The 19,027-nt window shown below is 36.3% G+C and overlaps 1 protein-coding gene across 1 annotated transcript; it reads left to right on the top strand.

Annotated features, from left to right (window-relative positions):
* The first annotated feature begins 14,407 nt into the window (after positions 1 to 14,407).
* Positions 14,408 to 15,226, top strand: LOC113992973 (myeloid leukemia factor 1-like). The gene is given in 3 exon segments (XM_027730738.2): positions 14,408 to 14,452; positions 14,454 to 15,051; positions 15,054 to 15,226. Coding segments are annotated over 3 exon segments (816 nt in total).
* Positions 15,227 to 19,027: the final 3,801 nt, after the last annotated feature.

Raw genomic sequence — 19,027 nt, 5'->3', positions numbered from 1 at the left:
CAAAATGGCCTTTAGGATTCTCTAGTAGATTTCTTCAATAAAAAAAATAACCAACCAAACGAACAAACAAACAATCAAAACAAAAAACAAGTGAAGTGAAGGACATCTTGAGCAAGACTTGCTGAAAAATGATGCAAGTAATTTGCTTTGGGATTTTCACAGCTAGTCTCCTCCAACCTGAGCATCTTTTTATTCAGCATGTGGAAATGGTATGTCAAAGGTCTAACAAATATTTGAAATGTCATCTGGGAAAGAGGAACACTGAAATGGAATATATATCTAGTTAAAAATTCTTTCTGAAATAAAACTGATTTTTTTGTTATATTTTTTTTCATTATTATACCATCCAGGTTCTAGAGCTGTCAGAGCCCTGTAGATATTAAGTTCCATGTGAACAATAAAGATAAAGAGAGGTCTGGGAATCTAGGCATGCCAAGCATTGTTAATTGTTTTTATCTTTAAATAAAAAACATTCAGGAAAAAAACAGGGGTGTGGGGTAAATTTTGTGTCTGTGTATGTTTGTGTGTGTATGTAAACTTATTGGATCACTATTATTAGCAACTGGTTACTGCTTCTACAAATCTAGAGCTGCAGTTCTTATTCACCTAACCTGAACATACAGTAACTACAACAAGTAGAAAAATAGAAAATGGATAATCCGAAAGAATTTTAAGGTGGGTTTGCACCCTAAAAACTAGACTGAAACCTAAGAAGCAAGGGAGTCAAAAGGTATCACATGTACTGTCAATAAACTGCTTTTTACTTACCAGCCAGTCTCAGGGGACGATAGAGGTGAAAGGGTTTCAGAAAGGAGAAGCATAAATAAGTGTATAGTCACAGAAAAAGAAGAAACAAAACATATGGTGAAGCAATGAAAATAAATCCACGCTGTAAAATAACACCCAAAGAAAGCAGACAGCTGGGAAAAAAAGAATAATACCAATATGATTTTCAAGAGGAAAAAAAAAGCTCTCTAAAAGGAAAGACGTTTGTATGCTGTTTAAACAAAAAAAATCAGCTTCAAACCTGTCTGTTTTTTTCAATAGGATATGGTGATTAGGGTATGCCAACTTCTCTACCAAATGCTACCCAAACTAGTGATGCAACAAAGGTTAAGTCTTTGGTTACAAAGTGATCTGACTAGGAACCCATTTAAATCTGGGAGATGGAAAAGGAGTCTGAATAAGACAAATAGATATTATGAAAAGGATTTTTTAAAGAATGATTGTGAAATATTATTATCTTTATAAATATTAAAAAAGGGGCAGGAATACTTTAAAATATTATGTCATTTCAAATAGAATATTTGATCATTTAGTCTCTATATGATTTGTAAATAACACTGTTTTACATAATTTGACAGAGAAGATCCATGTTGAAAACTTCTGCATTTCATGTTCAATGCATATTATTAAGAGGGGGGGAAAAGCACATAAATGGACAAGAAAAACAGAGGAAAATGCAAGAAATTTACTGAAGTCCAAATATAGAGTTAACTTTAAGAATGCAGATGTCTGAAGTTCTAATAAAATAGATTTAATTACAATTCTGTGTTTATATCTATATGTCTAGACTATTATTCTATTAAATTGGATTAGTAGGAAAAGTTTTTTGATTGTTCAGTCCAAGAAATTCACCCTTGCCTCTGAAATTTGCTATTTGTTGAGTGAAAGACTGTTCATCTTTTTTTCCTGTGATAATATCTAACTCATTCATCATGATTAGGTTTACCCTTGCCTTAATTCTAGGAACAACTGGTTGGCTAATACAGTAACATACACAGCAGCCTAAAGAAATCAGCCAGTCAGGGAACTAAGGGGGGGAAAAACCAGACCATTATGATCTGGACCTCCAGCTGAGATCATTGAAAACATGTATTTCACTTCTTTTCTTGTATAATTCTGAGGTATCCTATTAATTCCCTATAAATGGGTCAGTCTTCTACAGTCTTCATTGAGAAGTGTATTTTCTGATATGGAAAGATCATTATGGCATTTGGCATTTTTAGAATCTGAGTAACTTCTTCATGCACAGATACCCAAATGTTAGTCTCTGAAAGTACTTCCTGAAAACCCACTGAATGAAGTGCAACAAGGTTTAGAGAGACAAGGTATAGGAGAGTTCCTGAGAAGAACATTGTGCAAAAAAGTCATCATTAACAGAGTAAAACTAGCCTACAAGTTTTCACATTATTTTCCAATTTTGTGGACACAGTAACTGAAATGCAGCAAAAAATAATATATATTTTCTTATACATAAAATAATAAAATATCTTTCTTAGTTTTATTTTACAACCATGGAGCGTACACAATCTGAAAGTTCAGAGAATTTAAGTTGTTTTTCCTAGTTATGACTGCTGTAAGACATAAAAGACTTTAAAGTCTTTGACACTTTATTTCCTGACAGTTTAGAATGTTTGAGAAGTAATCAAGAGAACATTAAGTTGTTGTTTTACCACATGTAAGTGCCTACCACTGAAAAACTATTGTATTTTATGATAGCATAGCAATATGTTATTTACAATAAAATATAACTGCCATACAGTTATACCTATATAAAGATAAACTTTATAATAGTGCGATCTATAAATAATGGAAAGTCTATATTGTGAATATAAGCTCAGAAGAGCTTTTTACAAGAAAAACATAAACCTCAAATAACTACTGAGAAATGGTATGACAAAAATTATCTGTAGTAGCATTTTTATTTTGGCTCCTTTTGACATCAGTAGCTAAGTACTTACATTGATAAATACAGAAGATTACAGTAACACAAGAGTTGGAGTGGCAAATAAACCTCGGTGGAGACTGTTAAACACAGGCCCCTGAGACACCAGCACATCGTCAACATCTCTAGTGCTTCCCCGGGACAAAACACCAACACTTTTAGATTTCACTTTGACCTCATGGTCTCCCATCACTGTGGATACAGAAATATTTGGCTGTACTCCCACAGGTGAAAAATGTTTCCAAAGAGAGGCATACATCCCTCCCAAGTACACACCGACTTCGCATCATTCCTTCAGGCTCATCCCGTGAGCTACTAGTTCAGAGAGGTGTGTCTGTCATGTTTAGATGTCTAAAAGTTAGACATTCAGCCTAAGATAGCCAGGTGGGCTCCATGGGCAGCTGAGCCAGAGACAGGGTAAATTCAGCACTTTCTAGCAATAATTGCCACAGCAAGGGCATTCACTGAAAGAGGGTTCTGGGGTGAGAGGGTTCTGTGCAGGGGTTCCCAAGACCACCAACACCCAAGCAGCAGCCTTGTGAGGACTTGAGGGCCCTCATCAGACAACCAGGCAAAGGGAGCGTGGTGTTGAGAGCAACTGAGGGACTTTCAATGGCTCCAGGGAGCACAAGTGACCCCAGGTGCAATGAAGAGGAGTGGCATGTCGGTGAGGACGTGGCACAACAGATCGCACAGCAGTTCACACAGCAGTTCGTGCAGGCAGGGTGAGCAGGAAGGGCTTCTCTCTGAACATCTGGGAGCAGCCAATAGAGTCAGAAAACAGATTCAGTACCTCATAAGGAAGAGCAAAAACATCCTTGCAGCCCACATCTTATTAGCATACTAGTTTAAGCTTCCTCAGTCATAGTTTTGGCACACCGTAAAGCTCAATCCCTTGTAGCTGCAGGAGTCACTGAACCACCCATAAATACCCATGTCAGAGGGTTCCAGTCAGACAGACCTTCTGATGGCAGACACAGCTCTCCGTTATCTTCTGACTTGTTTTGACAATGATTGACGCTGTTAATGACATTTCCTCAAGTTCTTGCTCTAGCTAGTATTCACTGCTGTGGCTTTTTGCACATTACACTGCATCGGGGTGGGGGGGGGGAAGAAAAAAAGAAAAAAGTTGAATTGCGGAACTCTACTTTTGATCTAAAAAATTTGTCAAATAACTTGTTTTATGAAGCCATGGAGTTTCTTTTCCAAATAAGCCTGCCAACCACACAAAAAATGTCTTGGTTTTGGACTAGTGGTAATGCATGAAGACTAAATGCCATAGGAAAGTAGAGAACTTATTTCTTTTTTTCTTTGCTTTTAATGAGCAAGCACTGAAGTAAAATAAAAAGTCCAGAGATATTAGCATCTCTCTAGAATAAAGGTGCACAGTTAGTTTAAATTGTGCTTGAATGTTACAGAACTCCTTCTGAAAGTACTATGGCTGTGTATATGAAAGGTAGAATGTCGTTAAAAATAAATCTTCATTTTATCTGCTTCTAGCCATTCACAGGTGTTCAGTCTAGGCTGGTTATCTAATCAGTTTGCAGAGTCAGTAGAAAAAGTTAAACACTTCCAGAGGGGGAGTCAGTCCTCTTGTGTAGGTGTCTAAAACAGGGTGGGGATAAATTACCAGCTAAAGACGACTTGCTTTTTTTGAATGACAAAACCAAGAAACAAATTAAATAGCTTAGACCAGATGCCAAACCTCACACAACTAAAGTTAAGTCAATCTCACACTGAGTATCTGTATAAACAGGAAAAATAAATTGAAGAATCAGTATTGTTATGACCAAATTTGCTTTAATTTAGCGAGAGTTTTTTCCTCTTCCAGGTCTCTTAAAAGATGTAAAGATGAACAGACTTTTATTTTACTGTGCACCTTATGTTTTAACCATTACTTCTTATAACAGTAATAAAGTGACGGAAGAGTTTGTTTTGAGTTCCTTTTTTTTACTGAAAACATCAGATTTTCTTTTGGCCATGCAAACTTCTTTGTTACTCACTGATCTTATTCACACATTAGGTAGGGCTTTGCAAAAACCCATCATTACACTTCAGAACTGCAGAGAGAAGTCTGGAGTCTTTGAAGGTTTCCAGGAATTTTTGAAAATATGTTCTGGTGACCCCTCTCCAGAGCCTACTGGGGTCACTGGAATTTTTTGCATGTACTTCAAAAGGCTGGGGATCAAATCACACCCACTCCACCTCTTATATACATAACTATGCTTTTTTCAAAAAGAGTTTTGTAATATAGAATTGAAGGAAAATTTAAATCTACTGCAAAGAGATACTAAATGTTCCCAGACTGTCTGATTAAGCCGAGAATACATGAGCTCCACCATGTCTCTATACTGAAATTTGCTTTGCTATTCCATGCTAGAAAGAAATGTATGTTTAACATTCTGTAAACGTCTGTGCCATGCTGATCTTCAGCCAGAATGAATAATTCTAAAAGGCTGATGTTTGAACACATACTACAGCACAGCAGAATTAAAGGTGAAAGTTCAAGAGCTGCAATTTCAAACTATTGATCAATGGTAATTTTTGGCACCCTTGGGTTACTCATGCTGGCATATGGCAAGCAAGCAAACCATGAAGGTTAAATATGAATCATCAGTACCAACGTAACTCACATTCTTCAGTCTCCTTTCTTTACTAAACTGTTGCTATTAGGTGGTCTTTTTCCTGCATGCTTTTGTGTACCACAGCAGGGCATATTTTGTAGACCATGTCTTCTGAGCAAATCAAATTAGAGAGAATGTTGAAAAGGAAAGCTGCTTGTCTGTTTATTGCCAGACGAAGAACTGTTTGCTCAGCTGGTAGGGAAAATACAATGCTTGTTCTGGTGCCTCTTTGCCTCTAAACAGATTTTCAGCATAAAAACTTGTGGCTAAACAATGTCCTTACTAAAGTTGAAGATTAAACCTTACTACTTACCCATTAATAAAAAATAATGGGACATATGTACACTAGTTATATAATTTTGTTTCTAGGAAATTCACTTCACCTTAGAGACATCTCAGTGATGTTTTGATTATATCTTCACTTGTCTTACAATCATCATGCTTTAGAGGAAAGATATGCTGTGATAACGTAAGCATCCAAATATAGTTTGAAAGAAAAATATCTTAAACATATATTGAGTGGCTTTATTTCAGAGTTGCAAATAAAAATGAAAGTTCTCATTGCACCTAAACAGGAGAGATATACAGTTTATAATTACAAAGCAACAGAAGTAGGTTTAATGTGTGTCTAAGAGAACTTTTAAGCCACAATTTGTATTTCAAATCCCATTTGGAAGTTTTAGGGGAGGGTATTGTTTTTTTTTTTGTTCTGGTTCTTTCTTAAAAAATTGTATGTGACATCAGCAAAGAACAATAATTGACTGAAGCTGCAAATGGAACCTGGGATAAAAAAAAGTATGCATGGGAAATGAAAATAAAAATGTTTTGCCTTTCCATAGTTCCACCAGGGAGGGGAAAGTAAAAAAAAAAAAAAAAAGAGGGAGAGAGCAAAAGGAAATGCAAGTCCATTTTCATATACACAGACATGTCTTACATAGTTTTTTGCATTTTAAGAAAAATAACACTAATGGTAGCAAAAACTGGATTTTTACTGGATAAAAGTTACAATTGTTCATGTAATTGGATAAGTGTGGACACAGGAAAGTCAAAGCCCAAAATTTAATTTTTTCAAAGAGTCAATGTATTCATCATAGTTACTTGACTATTGAAGTCTCTGGTGTCTCATGTGCAGTGCCTTAACAGTGTTCTTTTCTATATCATAATATTAATTATTATTAATTTCCTCTCTCTCTCTCTCCAGTCACATGGTCCAGGATGGAGAGAATGCCACTTCCTCTTCGCCAGCCAGGACTACTGGCATGCACTCCTTCTCCCCCTGCCCCCCACCCAGCTCCAGCAAGGGGTTTCCTCTTAAAGGAAGAGTTTCTCCAAAATAATGCTGGAAAAGGGGAATAAAATACAAAACTGACTTTAACTGTGACAGACACATTTACCTAATGAATGTGATGACATAAGATTGAGGTATTACAGTTCTATCTGGGAAAATAAAAATTAAATAAATTAAAATAAAATACAAAAAATTTCAAAAGATTGAAAAAACCCTATCTTTTCCTTGACAGAATTCCGAAGACATATACCTAAAGTAACACATTGAGTAACTTTTTTCATAGGCATGTAGGAGAAATAAATTAGAAGTTATTTTTAATCTCTGTGAAATTGTTTAGAATAATTTTTCTCCCAGTTCTTGGGAAAAATTTCCTAACAATTTCTTTTTTCCTTTAATCCTTTTGCTTTTTGAAGAAAGAATTTATTTATCTTTTTTCTTTCATTAAAATCTATTCTTCAAGGATTCAGCACCACAATTCCCCTCTCTTTGAAGAATGTCTTCATTACTGTGTTATAAAACTTTCTGAGCAGACAAGATGGGGTGAGATGTTTCTTCCTACATCACCACAGAAGTGTACAACGAGGATAAAACTAAATCCAGATGGTGTCTTCTGCCAAAAGAAGACCACATCTGTTGGAGGTTAGAATCATATACACTTGCTTCCCTTCCTTTCTCATCGAGTTTATTAATTCATATGATGTAGAAGAAAATCATCTGTGACAGTTTGTTCTACTACTGCAAGTCTAAATGTTAGCATATACTGGTTAAAAAAGTGAATCAAATCCTATCAGGAAGAAAATTATATTAACTCCTACATTCCTGTACTGTGGATATGTGCCCTAGCTCAAGAAGATTATGGCACTAAAGAAGATGTAGTAAATTACGTGCTAGCAGCAGGTGCAAGTCTCAGGTAGGTACATAACTAATCTAAGTCCATATCTCCTACTCTACTGATTTAAGTTTGAGAATTCTACTTTCACATTGGGTAAGTACTTGAGGTCCTGGTCAGTGCATGGCACAAACCCTTTCATTTCTACACACAGTGCTATCTGAATAGCATTCTAGTTGCTTAAAACACTTTTTCATAAACAGTACAAGTGACTAACAGACTGACAAAGGCTAAAAGTAGCTGCTGCTTAGACTCTATTCATTAAAGTCTCCTTTCCCATTTATCTGTATAATCTTCCCCATAAATACAAGGAATCCAAAGAAATAGATTTAACACAAAAAGAGTTAGCAAAGATAACAGCAATCATCTCACATTGTGTAGGATGACTGTTGAAACTATGTTTTATTGCAAGTTATAGGAAATCTCTTTCATTGTCCTGCAGTGAAACAAATGGTTTTTCATCCTCCTACTAGGAAAGATCTACAGTCAGTTCTCTCTTCCATCTCTGTCCAAAGCACTTAGTAGAGAGAGCACATCTTGCAATCTTCCTAGACATTTGGAAGCCTATATACATCGTAACTCTCAAATTCTTCAGAAATTAAACAGGCACTGAACAAGCATGGACTATAATCTGGAATATGTTTGACACATTCCTATGATTAACATATTCTGAAAGATTGTGGTTTCAAAGGGAAAAAAATAAAAGGGAAAAAAAATGAAAAAAAACTGAGAAAAAGATGAGGAGGGAGAGGAAAGTAAAAAAGAAAGAAAGAAAGAAAGAAAGAAAGAAAGAAAGAAAGAAAGAAAGAAAAAGAAAGAAAGAAAGAAAGAAAGAAAGAAAGAAAGAAAGAAAGAAAGAAAGAAAGAAAGAAAGAAAGGAAGGAAGGAAGGAAGGAAGGAAGGTAGGAAGAAAGAAAGAAAGAAAGAAGAAAGAAAGAAAGAAGGAAAGAAAGAAAGAAAGAAGGAAAGGAAGAAAGAAGGAAAGGAAGAAAGAAGGAAAGGAAGAAAGAAGGAAAGGAAGAAAGAAGGAAAGAAAGAAATATCAGTATCCCTGTTTTTCTTTCCTGTGAATGAAGTAGTCCTTAGGAGTACAATGGGAGTATTTCTGTCTGCTGTACTTTACAATCATCCAGAAACTGAAGGTTTTATAATGTAGGATGACTCCCTAGCCCTAGTTGATGAATGGCTATAATTTTCCGTTGGACATCCTGAATCATCTAGCTTGCCATGGCAAGGAAGCTCTCTAACTCTGAATTGAAGCTATAATTCTAAAATGTAAGACTCCACTGTGAAAGAATCCTTGTTCATGAATCCTTGACATTTGAGCACTGTTGAGGAAAAAAACCCACAACTAATGTTATTTATTTACAGAGAAGAGGATTCTGAGTGAACTTAGTAATTTTAATGCTGAGCACGAAAACCTAATTGAGGTTCAAAAGAAGATATACAACAGGACAGAGAAGAACCCAGTAATGTGCAGTACCACAGATCTGCAATGTAAAAACATTATCAAGTGTGGACAACACTAAACAGGTCAAGAGATATTGATCTACATTAATAACAAGAGAGTAGTTTTATGCAGCTCTAAAATCCAGGTAAAGAAATTCCTACTCTCCTTCTTGCCCAGAAATAGGAATGTGGATGAAAGAGGCTGAAATAAAGGGATCATTCTGACTTCTCATGATGAAAAAACAATTAAAGTTTATGTATAAAACACCACAAAGCTGTAGCATTAGCAGAATGAAAAAAAATACGAAAAAACATTATTATTCCTAACTGAAACTTATTTTGAAGATTGCAGTGGGACTTATAGTTGTAACTTAGTGACAGTAACCAGAGTAATGTCTGACAGAGAAAAAGAACAATGGCAGTACTTTGTAAGATGGAAAATAAAGATAAGGATTATGGTGACATGCGAATGTGTAATCAAGACAACCTTGTGAGAGGAGGGAGGTGTGGTATAGTAAGGTCACTGGACTACCTCATTGAAGATCTGAGTTTTTTTGCTGGAGCACAACAGGCTAAATCTTCTATGCCCTGACAGTTGCTGAAGTCCATGGTCCATGTCCTGTGACTGTGACCAATGCAGGACAAGTACCAAAATCAGGATGTTCTGGGCCAGAGTAGTTGGAAATATATCCTATGAAACACAAATCCCCATGTATAATACATAAGAAATTCTGAGTCCACTAAAATCAGCGACAGAGATCCTATCACACGGTTTGAACCAGGATTTTACCACTCATGTATTTTCCATTAATTTAAAAAGCTACAAATCCACACAGAATTAATAGAGAATAAAACAATCCAGATTTAAATGGATATGAGTTATTTTTTATCAAGTAGGACAGTGGTCTTTTTTGACTACTAGCCAGCTGGTCAATTGTTTATTGATTCACAAAGTAAATACCAGCTTCAGCTTGGTAAGTACTGAATGCCCCAAGATCCTGACAAGCAAGTCACACCTGGCAGATTTTCAATCTTGCCAAATCAGGCAAGTGAGAAAACAAACACTAAGCCTACTTTTTCCCAAGTACTAACTAGATTTTTTAGGAAGTGTAAGGTGTTATTATAAATTATAAGCCTTAATCTAGCATGTTCAAAATACAGTTGCAACTAGAGCTATGTGGTTGGACTGCCAAATACTCATTCCGTTTCCATTTGAGGGCAGTGAGAAAACCTTTTTTTTCCTAAGTGTCAATAAATTTGTGGCCAACTCTATAAATAAGCACCAAATAGATTTTGTGGGATGGTTCGATTTCCATTAGGTTCCATCTTCAAATATTAGTGGTCTGATTTCCTTGTTTTTAATTCCAACAAATGGCAGCTGCTATGAAATGTAGACTTGTGGGAGTGCTGGACTTTAAATGAAAAATTAACCGCAAATGAAACCCTAACAGCAGTTTTCTGCTTTTAGGTGACATTCAAAGCTGCATTCCAGCAAGCATCATTTTAGCTGCACTGCTCTAACAGGGACTAAACCTGTTATTCAGGTTTCCTGAAAATAGCAATACAAAGCATTTTAAATAATAGCTTGACTCTTTATCTTCAGAAAATTTGCCAGAATGTAATAGGATTAACTTAGAAAAAGCCTAAGCATTATTTCTGTCTTTTGGAAAGATGCAGGATTAAAAAACAGACTAATTATTCTCAAAATGGATCTGTGCAATTTCTGCTGCAACCTCTAAATCACAATAAATGAATGTTTAAGGAAAAAAGAGCATTGGAAATCTACATGGAAGGCACACTAAAATGAAGATCTTTAACATGGTCTTCATTAACTGCATTAAAAAATAGTTATATTAAATAGAGAAAAGATATTTCCATCACTTTTAATCATGTGTCTTTAAAGATGACATGCAGTATTCAATTTAACTTATTACAAAAATACCAGTATGTGCAATATATATTTCTCAACATATACTGGTTTACCTGTAAAAGTTTAAAATATGTATTCTGAAATCTGTTAAACTACAATGGCTCTGCTCCAGTGAAGTACTTTAATGGCTTAACTACCATAACTGCAGAAGATCCCTGCACGCATTACTGTCAAGCTAATTTATTTGAATATTTCATATTAGGTAAATCCAGAACAAATAGTTAGCACCTTCAAGACCCAGGCATGGTATTTTCACATCTCCCTTGGATCACCATTTGGGTAAAAGTGTGCTTTTACACTGGAAGTGGCTATGTAAAAATCTGAATAATATTTTTCCTTTGTATTTCAGATTGAACGGTATGAATTACTTTTGACCTCTCAAGTCTGCAGGTAGTGCTGTGAAGAGGAACATCTGCAAATTATTCTCTTTCCTTTTTTTTTTTTCTGTCCAACATCAACAGAATTATTTGGTACATTTCAGTGGTACTGCAGATCCAACACAATTGGCCCCAGAGTCTTCACATCTTGAGTTCCTGAAGTGGGTAATGGTATCATATGGAAGAAATATCAGCAACAGGAAGCTTTCTGATTTCTTTTTTTCACATCAGCCTCCCCTGGTTGGAAAAAGAGTTTGCATATATCAATGGATATAAAATCTGAAGAAAGTATGAAGCAATTTTGCTGATCACATATATATACGTATGTATGTATACAAATATATATGCAAGCTTGATGATAGAAACAGTGTTATTCAGGTCATGAAGCTTAATTTTTGTTTCATTTGGGAAAAAAGCAATTACTATGTCCAAAATAATTCATTCAGAGATTGATGGGTTTTAAATGGATTAATTCATTCTATACAAGTAGGGGATAAAGACCATATTGGAGAAAATTTAAATTCAGTTCAGTCTTTCATACATTTACACCTTTATGACAGAACTGGATCTCAGTAGATGGATTAAGTCTGTATTCAAACTAATTTATACCAGAAATTCTGTAATCACTGTGATTTTGTTTGTTCTCAAGAAAGGAAATGGGGAAGACATATATAATTTGAAAGTGGTTTTTTACATAACATTGTAAGATTTTGTGTACACTGGTTGTTAGGTGCATAAAACTGAATGTGAGCCCTTCATTCTTGCTATCTAGATCACTTTTTTTGTATCTGTTTTCTGTGGCAAGCAGAAGGAAAAGGAGTGTGAAAAACATTTATTCCTTTTCCATCAAATTTCTTTATCTTGAAGCAAGCAAAATGCTAAAACAAAAATTAAAACCAGAAGAGCTATAAACCAGAAAAACTATAGAACTATAAAATAAAAAAAATATGATTGTCACAGGCAAGATCTATTTAAGTACTCTAAAAGCTAAAAGTAACGACTTTTTCATTCTGAAAATTAGGCAAGGTAATGTAGTGGTGCTGTTAAAATTACATGTTTTGCACAACAGTTCAAATTTTGAATCTCAGGAGATACATGGTATTTCTGTTCCTTATGTGCACAGGGATACCTCCCAGACAGAGAATAGAAAAACTCTGTATCACAGACAGAATCTGACATATGCCTATTAAAGACTTGAATAATACATGCGAAATTAATATTAGAAATCCAACACTGGAAAGATAAGAAGACTTGTCTAAACCATATGATCTGTTAAACATTGCATCACTTCTTATAGAGTACACTTTAGTAGGTTGGGATCAAGCTGCCACACAGCTGTGTGGAGGACAGACTTCAGACATCTAACTTCCAGTTATGAATCCCTCTCTTATGAAATCTGGTTTGGATAACAAGAATAGTAATTCTTCCTGCAGCCAGGTGAGAAATGTATAATCGAAGTATACAGTTTGGGGTTTTGTGGGGGTTTTTTGTTTGTTTGCTTTTATTTTATTGCCATCTCTGTTACATATATTTCTAGGTCTTAGTTTTCCTGTACAAGATGTGTATCTTTTTTTATGTGGTAAGTTCTCGAAGTAATGGATTTCTTTAATTTATTTTTTTATTTTCAGTCTTAAAATACAATCAGTGTCACATATGCAGAAACTGGATGAACATAACTGGATCAAAACATGACTCACTGCGTTAATAGCATGCTTCTGGGCATTACAGCAGTATCTTGGAAATTTAAATGTATTCAATCAACCCTACCAACAGTCAAAATAGATTTTCAGTCTAAACTGTGTTACTGTGATACTCCACAGTTACAAGAGTCTTAAAGACAGATTAAAAATGAGAAATTTGAAAACTGTTTTTCCATGTTTTATCAACAAACCTACAGTAGTCTCTATGAAAACTGTTATGCCCTACCTTGTGTGTACAAAAACCAAACTTTGCCATATTTAACTGCAACATTCCAGATTCATGCTGGTATAACACGAGAACAGTATTTTACTCTTTAAGGAGCCCTAGTAGGGCAGATGTTCTTATTTCGGAATAATATATTGCAGGAAAGTTATCATACTCATTGGTTTTTATACTTACAGATGATGATTTTTGTATTAGTTCTGCTCTTTTTATTAGTTCTGCCTAAGATGCAGATAATTTTCCCCACAGCAGCTCTCACAGGACTGTGCTTTGCATTGGCAGCTAAAAAGGTGCTGATAACTGTCGCTGTTGTGACAGTCAAGAAAGACACAAGCAGTCTAGTTTAGAGCAGAATACAACTGGTCTGTTGGCTCCCTAGCCCCCTTGGATGAGGATGTCGACTTTGCAAACTTTCGAGTGTATCCTTGAGATGAGGAAGTCATGTACAGAACCCTGAAGAAGGAACAGTCTTGGCATAACAAAGTGATCCACAAGGAATATTCGCCCCTTCCCGTTGTAATTTCCAAACCAAAGGATGTGCTTGTTTTATTATTACGTCTGTATCATGGTTTTTTTTTAATCTCAGACAGAAATCCAAGATGTCAGGTGAATTTTCCGTTGAACAGCAGCGTTTCTCCAACATTCCTGCTGAAGTTCCAACTTGGAAAACTTTACTGCTGTTAATCACCAGGAAATTTGAGTGACATACCTAGAAAATGCATCCACAGCCTTATATTGTCTATTAAATTAATTGCAAAAGCCATGTTGTCTTCAGTGGATGGAAAATGAGCTCCTGGATTGTGCCCTAAGGGTGTCAAAGTATCCCTTGACCCCCTCTTGCCTTCACTGCTCATTAAATGGTTGAATAACCCCAATTAATGCCACTAATAATTGATCACATGAACTTATTGTCACTAATATTTGCTCTAAGAACAGGAAGAGACCACTTCAAGAAAAAAGTAATTGTCCTTCCCTTTGTCAGAGCTCAACAAAAGTGCTGGTGGTTATTTTTCAACATTATTAAACACATTATTTCACTAAAATTAAATAATCTGGGGAAACTGCAGGAAGATTAAATATGATGTAAAGGCTTTCTGGCCAAACAAACATTACTCTTAACTTATTAATGCTATTTTATTATATAAACAGTGCTTTTTAAGGCTACACTTAATGTAGTCTTGAATGAGTCCCCCGCCGCCATGTTCAGGGGGCTCGGCAGGTGCTTTGAGGAGGATCCCTTCTTCCAGCGATCCTGCCCACCATGAGCACATGAGGCAGATGATGAGGAGCTTCTCAGAGCCCTTCGGGAGGGAGCCGTTGCTGAGCCTGCCAGAGGGCAGGGACAGAGCCGACAGAGCGCTGCAGTGGAGAGCACGCCCAGACTCCCGGCTGGCTCCTCGGGGGAACCGCAGAGATGCAGATTTTGGGGATCCATTTTCTACCATGGACAGGATGATGTTAAACATGAGGAACAGTATGCTGGAAATGCACAGGAAATTTGATGACCTGTCCACGTACCCCAATGGACACATGTTCAGCTCCTCCTCCATGATGACTTTCTCCAAAGTGGAGGATGAACCTCCAAAGGTTTTCCAAGCCTCAACCCAGATTCGCACAGCCCCGGGAGGTGTTAAGGAGACAAGAAAAGCACTTAAGGACTCTGAAAGTGGCCTGGAACAAATGGCCGTTGGCCATCACATCCAGGATTGGGCTCATGTCATCAAAAACTCCAAGAACTGCAAGACTGGGGATGAGGAGATGAACCAAGAATTCATCAATCTGGATCAATATGAGGTCCAGAGCTTTGATGAGGAGTAGCAGAAGGAGGTCTTGAAGTTCAAGCCAGAACTAGAAGTTCTTTAGAAGCTCCAAAATACAGAAGTATCAATTACAAGGAGAATGGATCAAGAAGAGAGAAGCTACTTGGAACTGGAGATTCCAGAGTGTCCAAAGATTCCTTGGAGTCTCTCAGTGTGAAAGGAACACATGTCCCCCTCAACAAAAGCAGCAGGAAGTAAGTGGCCCCATTCCCCTGAGATGGAGTTTCTCCAGAGCAGATAATGGTGCTCATGTCCGTACAAATACACAGAATACGTGACCAATCTCTGTGTTGTACCTTTGCTCCTCCTGAATGTTCCTCAACCTTCAGCTCCTCAGTTAAACCCTCTCCTTTCAGTGAACTAAAAACCCAACCACTTTCTGCCTAAAGCACTTTATGGATTATCACCAATTCTGTTTAAAAAAGAATTGATTTGCAAAGTTTTTCTGCTACAACTGCACCAGTCTCACACTTTATCAAGCCTGGCAGTGCAGATACTTTTCCCCACTCTATAAGTTGCACAGAAAATAAATTCTCTTCAGTTTGTGTGTCTGAAATGATTTTTAGGTGATACTTAATAGGAATACAAATACATTAGAGCCAACAGACCAGCTGTGCACCCCCACAGATAACACACCAGCGCTCTGACTACAGCTGAGCAGTGCTGGCACAGCATCAGCTCTGTCTCTCCAATATTCCCCCCTCACAAGTAGGATGGGGCTGGTCCAAATCCTGGGAGCGGACATAACCAGGACAGCTGACCCAAACTGACCAAAGGAATATTCCATACCGTATGATGCCTTCCCAGGTATAAAAGCTAAGAGAAAGGAAGAAAATGGCAAGGGAGAATGGCGGGGGGGAGCATTATTTACATTTACCTTCTGTAGCAACAACTACTTGTGCCAAAGCCCAGCTTCCAAACAGGTGGCAACATCACTTGCTGATGGGAAGTAAAAAATAAATCTTTTGATTTTTTTCCTTTGCTCGCATGCACATGACCCTCAGTTTTGCTTTAGTAAGCTGCCTTTATCTTGATCTGCAAGGGTTTTTTCCCACCTTATTTTCTCTCCCCCCGGCCCCCATCCTGTGGAGGAGGGAAGTGATAGAATGGCTTGGTGGGCCTGTAGCATTCAGCCACGGTCAACACACCACAGTCTTAAAAATCTGTTAATATTTGATAATAACAGGATTTTTTGAATTACAAATTTTATCATATCAGCTTTTGAAAATACTACTTCCTGTTACTGAAAAGAATGAAGGCAGAAATATATTCGTCTGAGGGTACTTCTTTCTCTAGTCTCTTAAATGTTTACTTGACATTTGTTTCAATGCAATATGAGTAACACTGGAAAGATTCGCTGTGGCTGAAGTGAAATAACAATATTTTTATCCCTAAAAAGAAACTCAAAATTTCACTGTCCTAAATAACAATGAAAGGACAAGGTTAAAAAAAAATAAAATGAGGTAAAAAATGAAGTCTTAAAAATCTTTCCAAAGAAAATTCCAAAAAGAGGTGTAATTATTTATTTATGTATCAAACCTGAATCTTGTATGAATATGTTTTTATCTAGTTGATGAAAAGTTATTGTGAAATCAAAAGAATGCCAAATTTCAGGGGTAATACCTGTGTGGTAATCATAAGGAATTTCAATATTGTATTCATAGATATTCAAAGTTTCAAGGACCACGGGACTGAAATATGAGACCAACAAAATCTTGATGATAGTATAAAGTTCATGGGGTAGAAAGAACTCCTTGCTCAGCATTTTGTTGGAGGGTAATGTACTCAGTATATAACAGTGCATCCCTTATTACTATGGATATGTATCAGCAGTTTTTCATAGAGACTGAAGTAAGAGAATAATTAAATTGTTAATGTACACAATTACGAATGTGTATAAATATTTAATGTTCATATTGATACATTAGTCAGTATAATGATGATGATATATTAATTATTGCTTTAATTTCTTTACTGACTACTATTTACTATGAAAAATTTAATTGTTACAGATGATGGTCTCTTCTGTTTAATTCTAAATTCTTTCTTCCTTTCTCTGTCTTGCAATCAAGTGTTTTCATTTATTAAATTGTATCTTACAAATAGGTTCAATCATCTCATCAAAATATATTCCCAATTTAAACTCATCATGGCAAAGCACTGTGCATACATAATCAGTGGTATTCCTCACCGTTTAGTATGTGAGTGGATACAGCTATCATATTCATAACAATCCACAGTCAATGATTTTGACTATGCAAGCAATGCTAAATTAAATAATTTATATTTCAGTTTTCTGAAATACAGAGAAAGAAAGATGGAAAAACTTAATATCTGGAGGATAATAGGAGTAGATGTCTGATAGAATGCTTCTTCTATAAATAACTAAAGACACCATATGGAATGACAAAAATTTGGGATGTTCTTCTTTGCTTCCACCTTATATTGGAGAATTTATGTTATTTACAGAGATGAGGTATTTGCACTTATTTTTATTCTATATCTATTCTTTCATATTATTCATTTTTCAGTGTAAATTAGACTAAACTAGATAGCTCCCTGGGATATACTAGTCATCAGAAACTAGTCATCATGAAAATTCCAATGACAATGCATTGAGCTCTTTGTGGTAGAAATTGTATGCTGTTGACACTTCTCCCGTGCATTTCATATGCTTTCTCAGTCACTCTGTTAGCACAGAGAAGCTAACTTAATTGTAAAGTTTTTATTTGGTTTTTAGCTGCCTTTCCTTTAAATTCAGAAGAGACTGTACTTTCTTCTGGTCTAAGAGTGGTAGAAACCAAGCTTTGTCCAGCTTCAGGAGCTAGCAGCAGCAAATACTAATGAGGTACTGCTGGCCACATTGGCCAGTGCTGCCTTGCAAGAGGGAATTTCCCTGTTTAAAGAGGAATGGATCAAATTGAGAGCACAAGAAATTGGTATCTGGAACAGAGAAAGGTGAGAGTAAAAGAAAATGTCTGAAGTGCAGAACAGGGCCTTTTGTACAGTCTTCAAGTTTTTACGTTATTTTGTCTTCTGAACTGTCACTGCAAAGTCCCTTTTTAAACGTATCATGTAATTACATTTTTGAGTATGTGAGTATTGAAACCCTTACCTTTTGGAAACATCAGTTGAAAGACCATTCCAGGTAGACCAGCCAACACTGAAACTCTAAATTCCTCTTTTTCACATCACAAAATCAGGACACAGTTCAGGACATTTGGTGATCTCTGCTCAACACATGACCAAGAAAAGATAGCAGGCTGGTCACAAGTGCTGTGAATTCACATAGACCTGTCACAAACTTGGATGGTGGTTGTCTCTGTTACACATGACCCAGATTAGTGCTGTTTTCCCATTGCTTTTGGGAGAGCGCATTTACTCAAGAGTAACTTACCAAACTCTGTTGTGCAGTACTGCGTATGCAGATAGTTTGTCTGTAGTTGGCTTAAATGTTACTGTGATGCATCTCTTATAATTTGTATCTGATACTTCAGACTGTTATGAAACACAACTCAACCTGTAAATCTGAAAGACAGATTCACAGAATGAATATTATATTATTTTCAATATCAGTAACCATAATATGAGGAAAAGTTGATCAAAAGACCTATCTTCCACTGTTAAAAAAAAAATCCAGAATCCTTGTGGAGAGTAAGGAGGAAAAAAAATGTTCAGTTCAGAACAAGAACCAGGAGTTTTCAGGGAAATACCAAATTGACACAGAAATACCGTGATGATTCGGAGTCGGGTTCCCCCCCCCACCCTCTCCCCATTTCTGAAAAGTTGTACTATGGGGCAGTTATTCAGATGAAATTGAGCCAGGACACTTTCACTTTCAAGATCCATATATCTGTATCTGACTTTCTACTTTTTTATTCTGAGCTCTTCATAGCAAACTGCTCATAGTAAATATTGATCTTATCAAGCTACACTTCTTAGTTTGAATACTTTTTTCTTTGGAAGGGGGGAGGATTGGGAAGAACTTTCTCTAATCCT

The sequence above is a fragment of the Pipra filicauda genome, unplaced genomic scaffold (assembly GCF_003945595.2).
Source record: "Pipra filicauda isolate LSUMZ 115617 unplaced genomic scaffold, ASM394559v2 scaffold237_size1200389_pilon, whole genome shotgun sequence".
Classification (NCBI taxonomy): domain Eukaryota; kingdom Metazoa; phylum Chordata; class Aves; order Passeriformes; family Pipridae; genus Pipra; species Pipra filicauda.
This window is presented reverse-complemented; position numbering and strand designations above follow the sequence as displayed.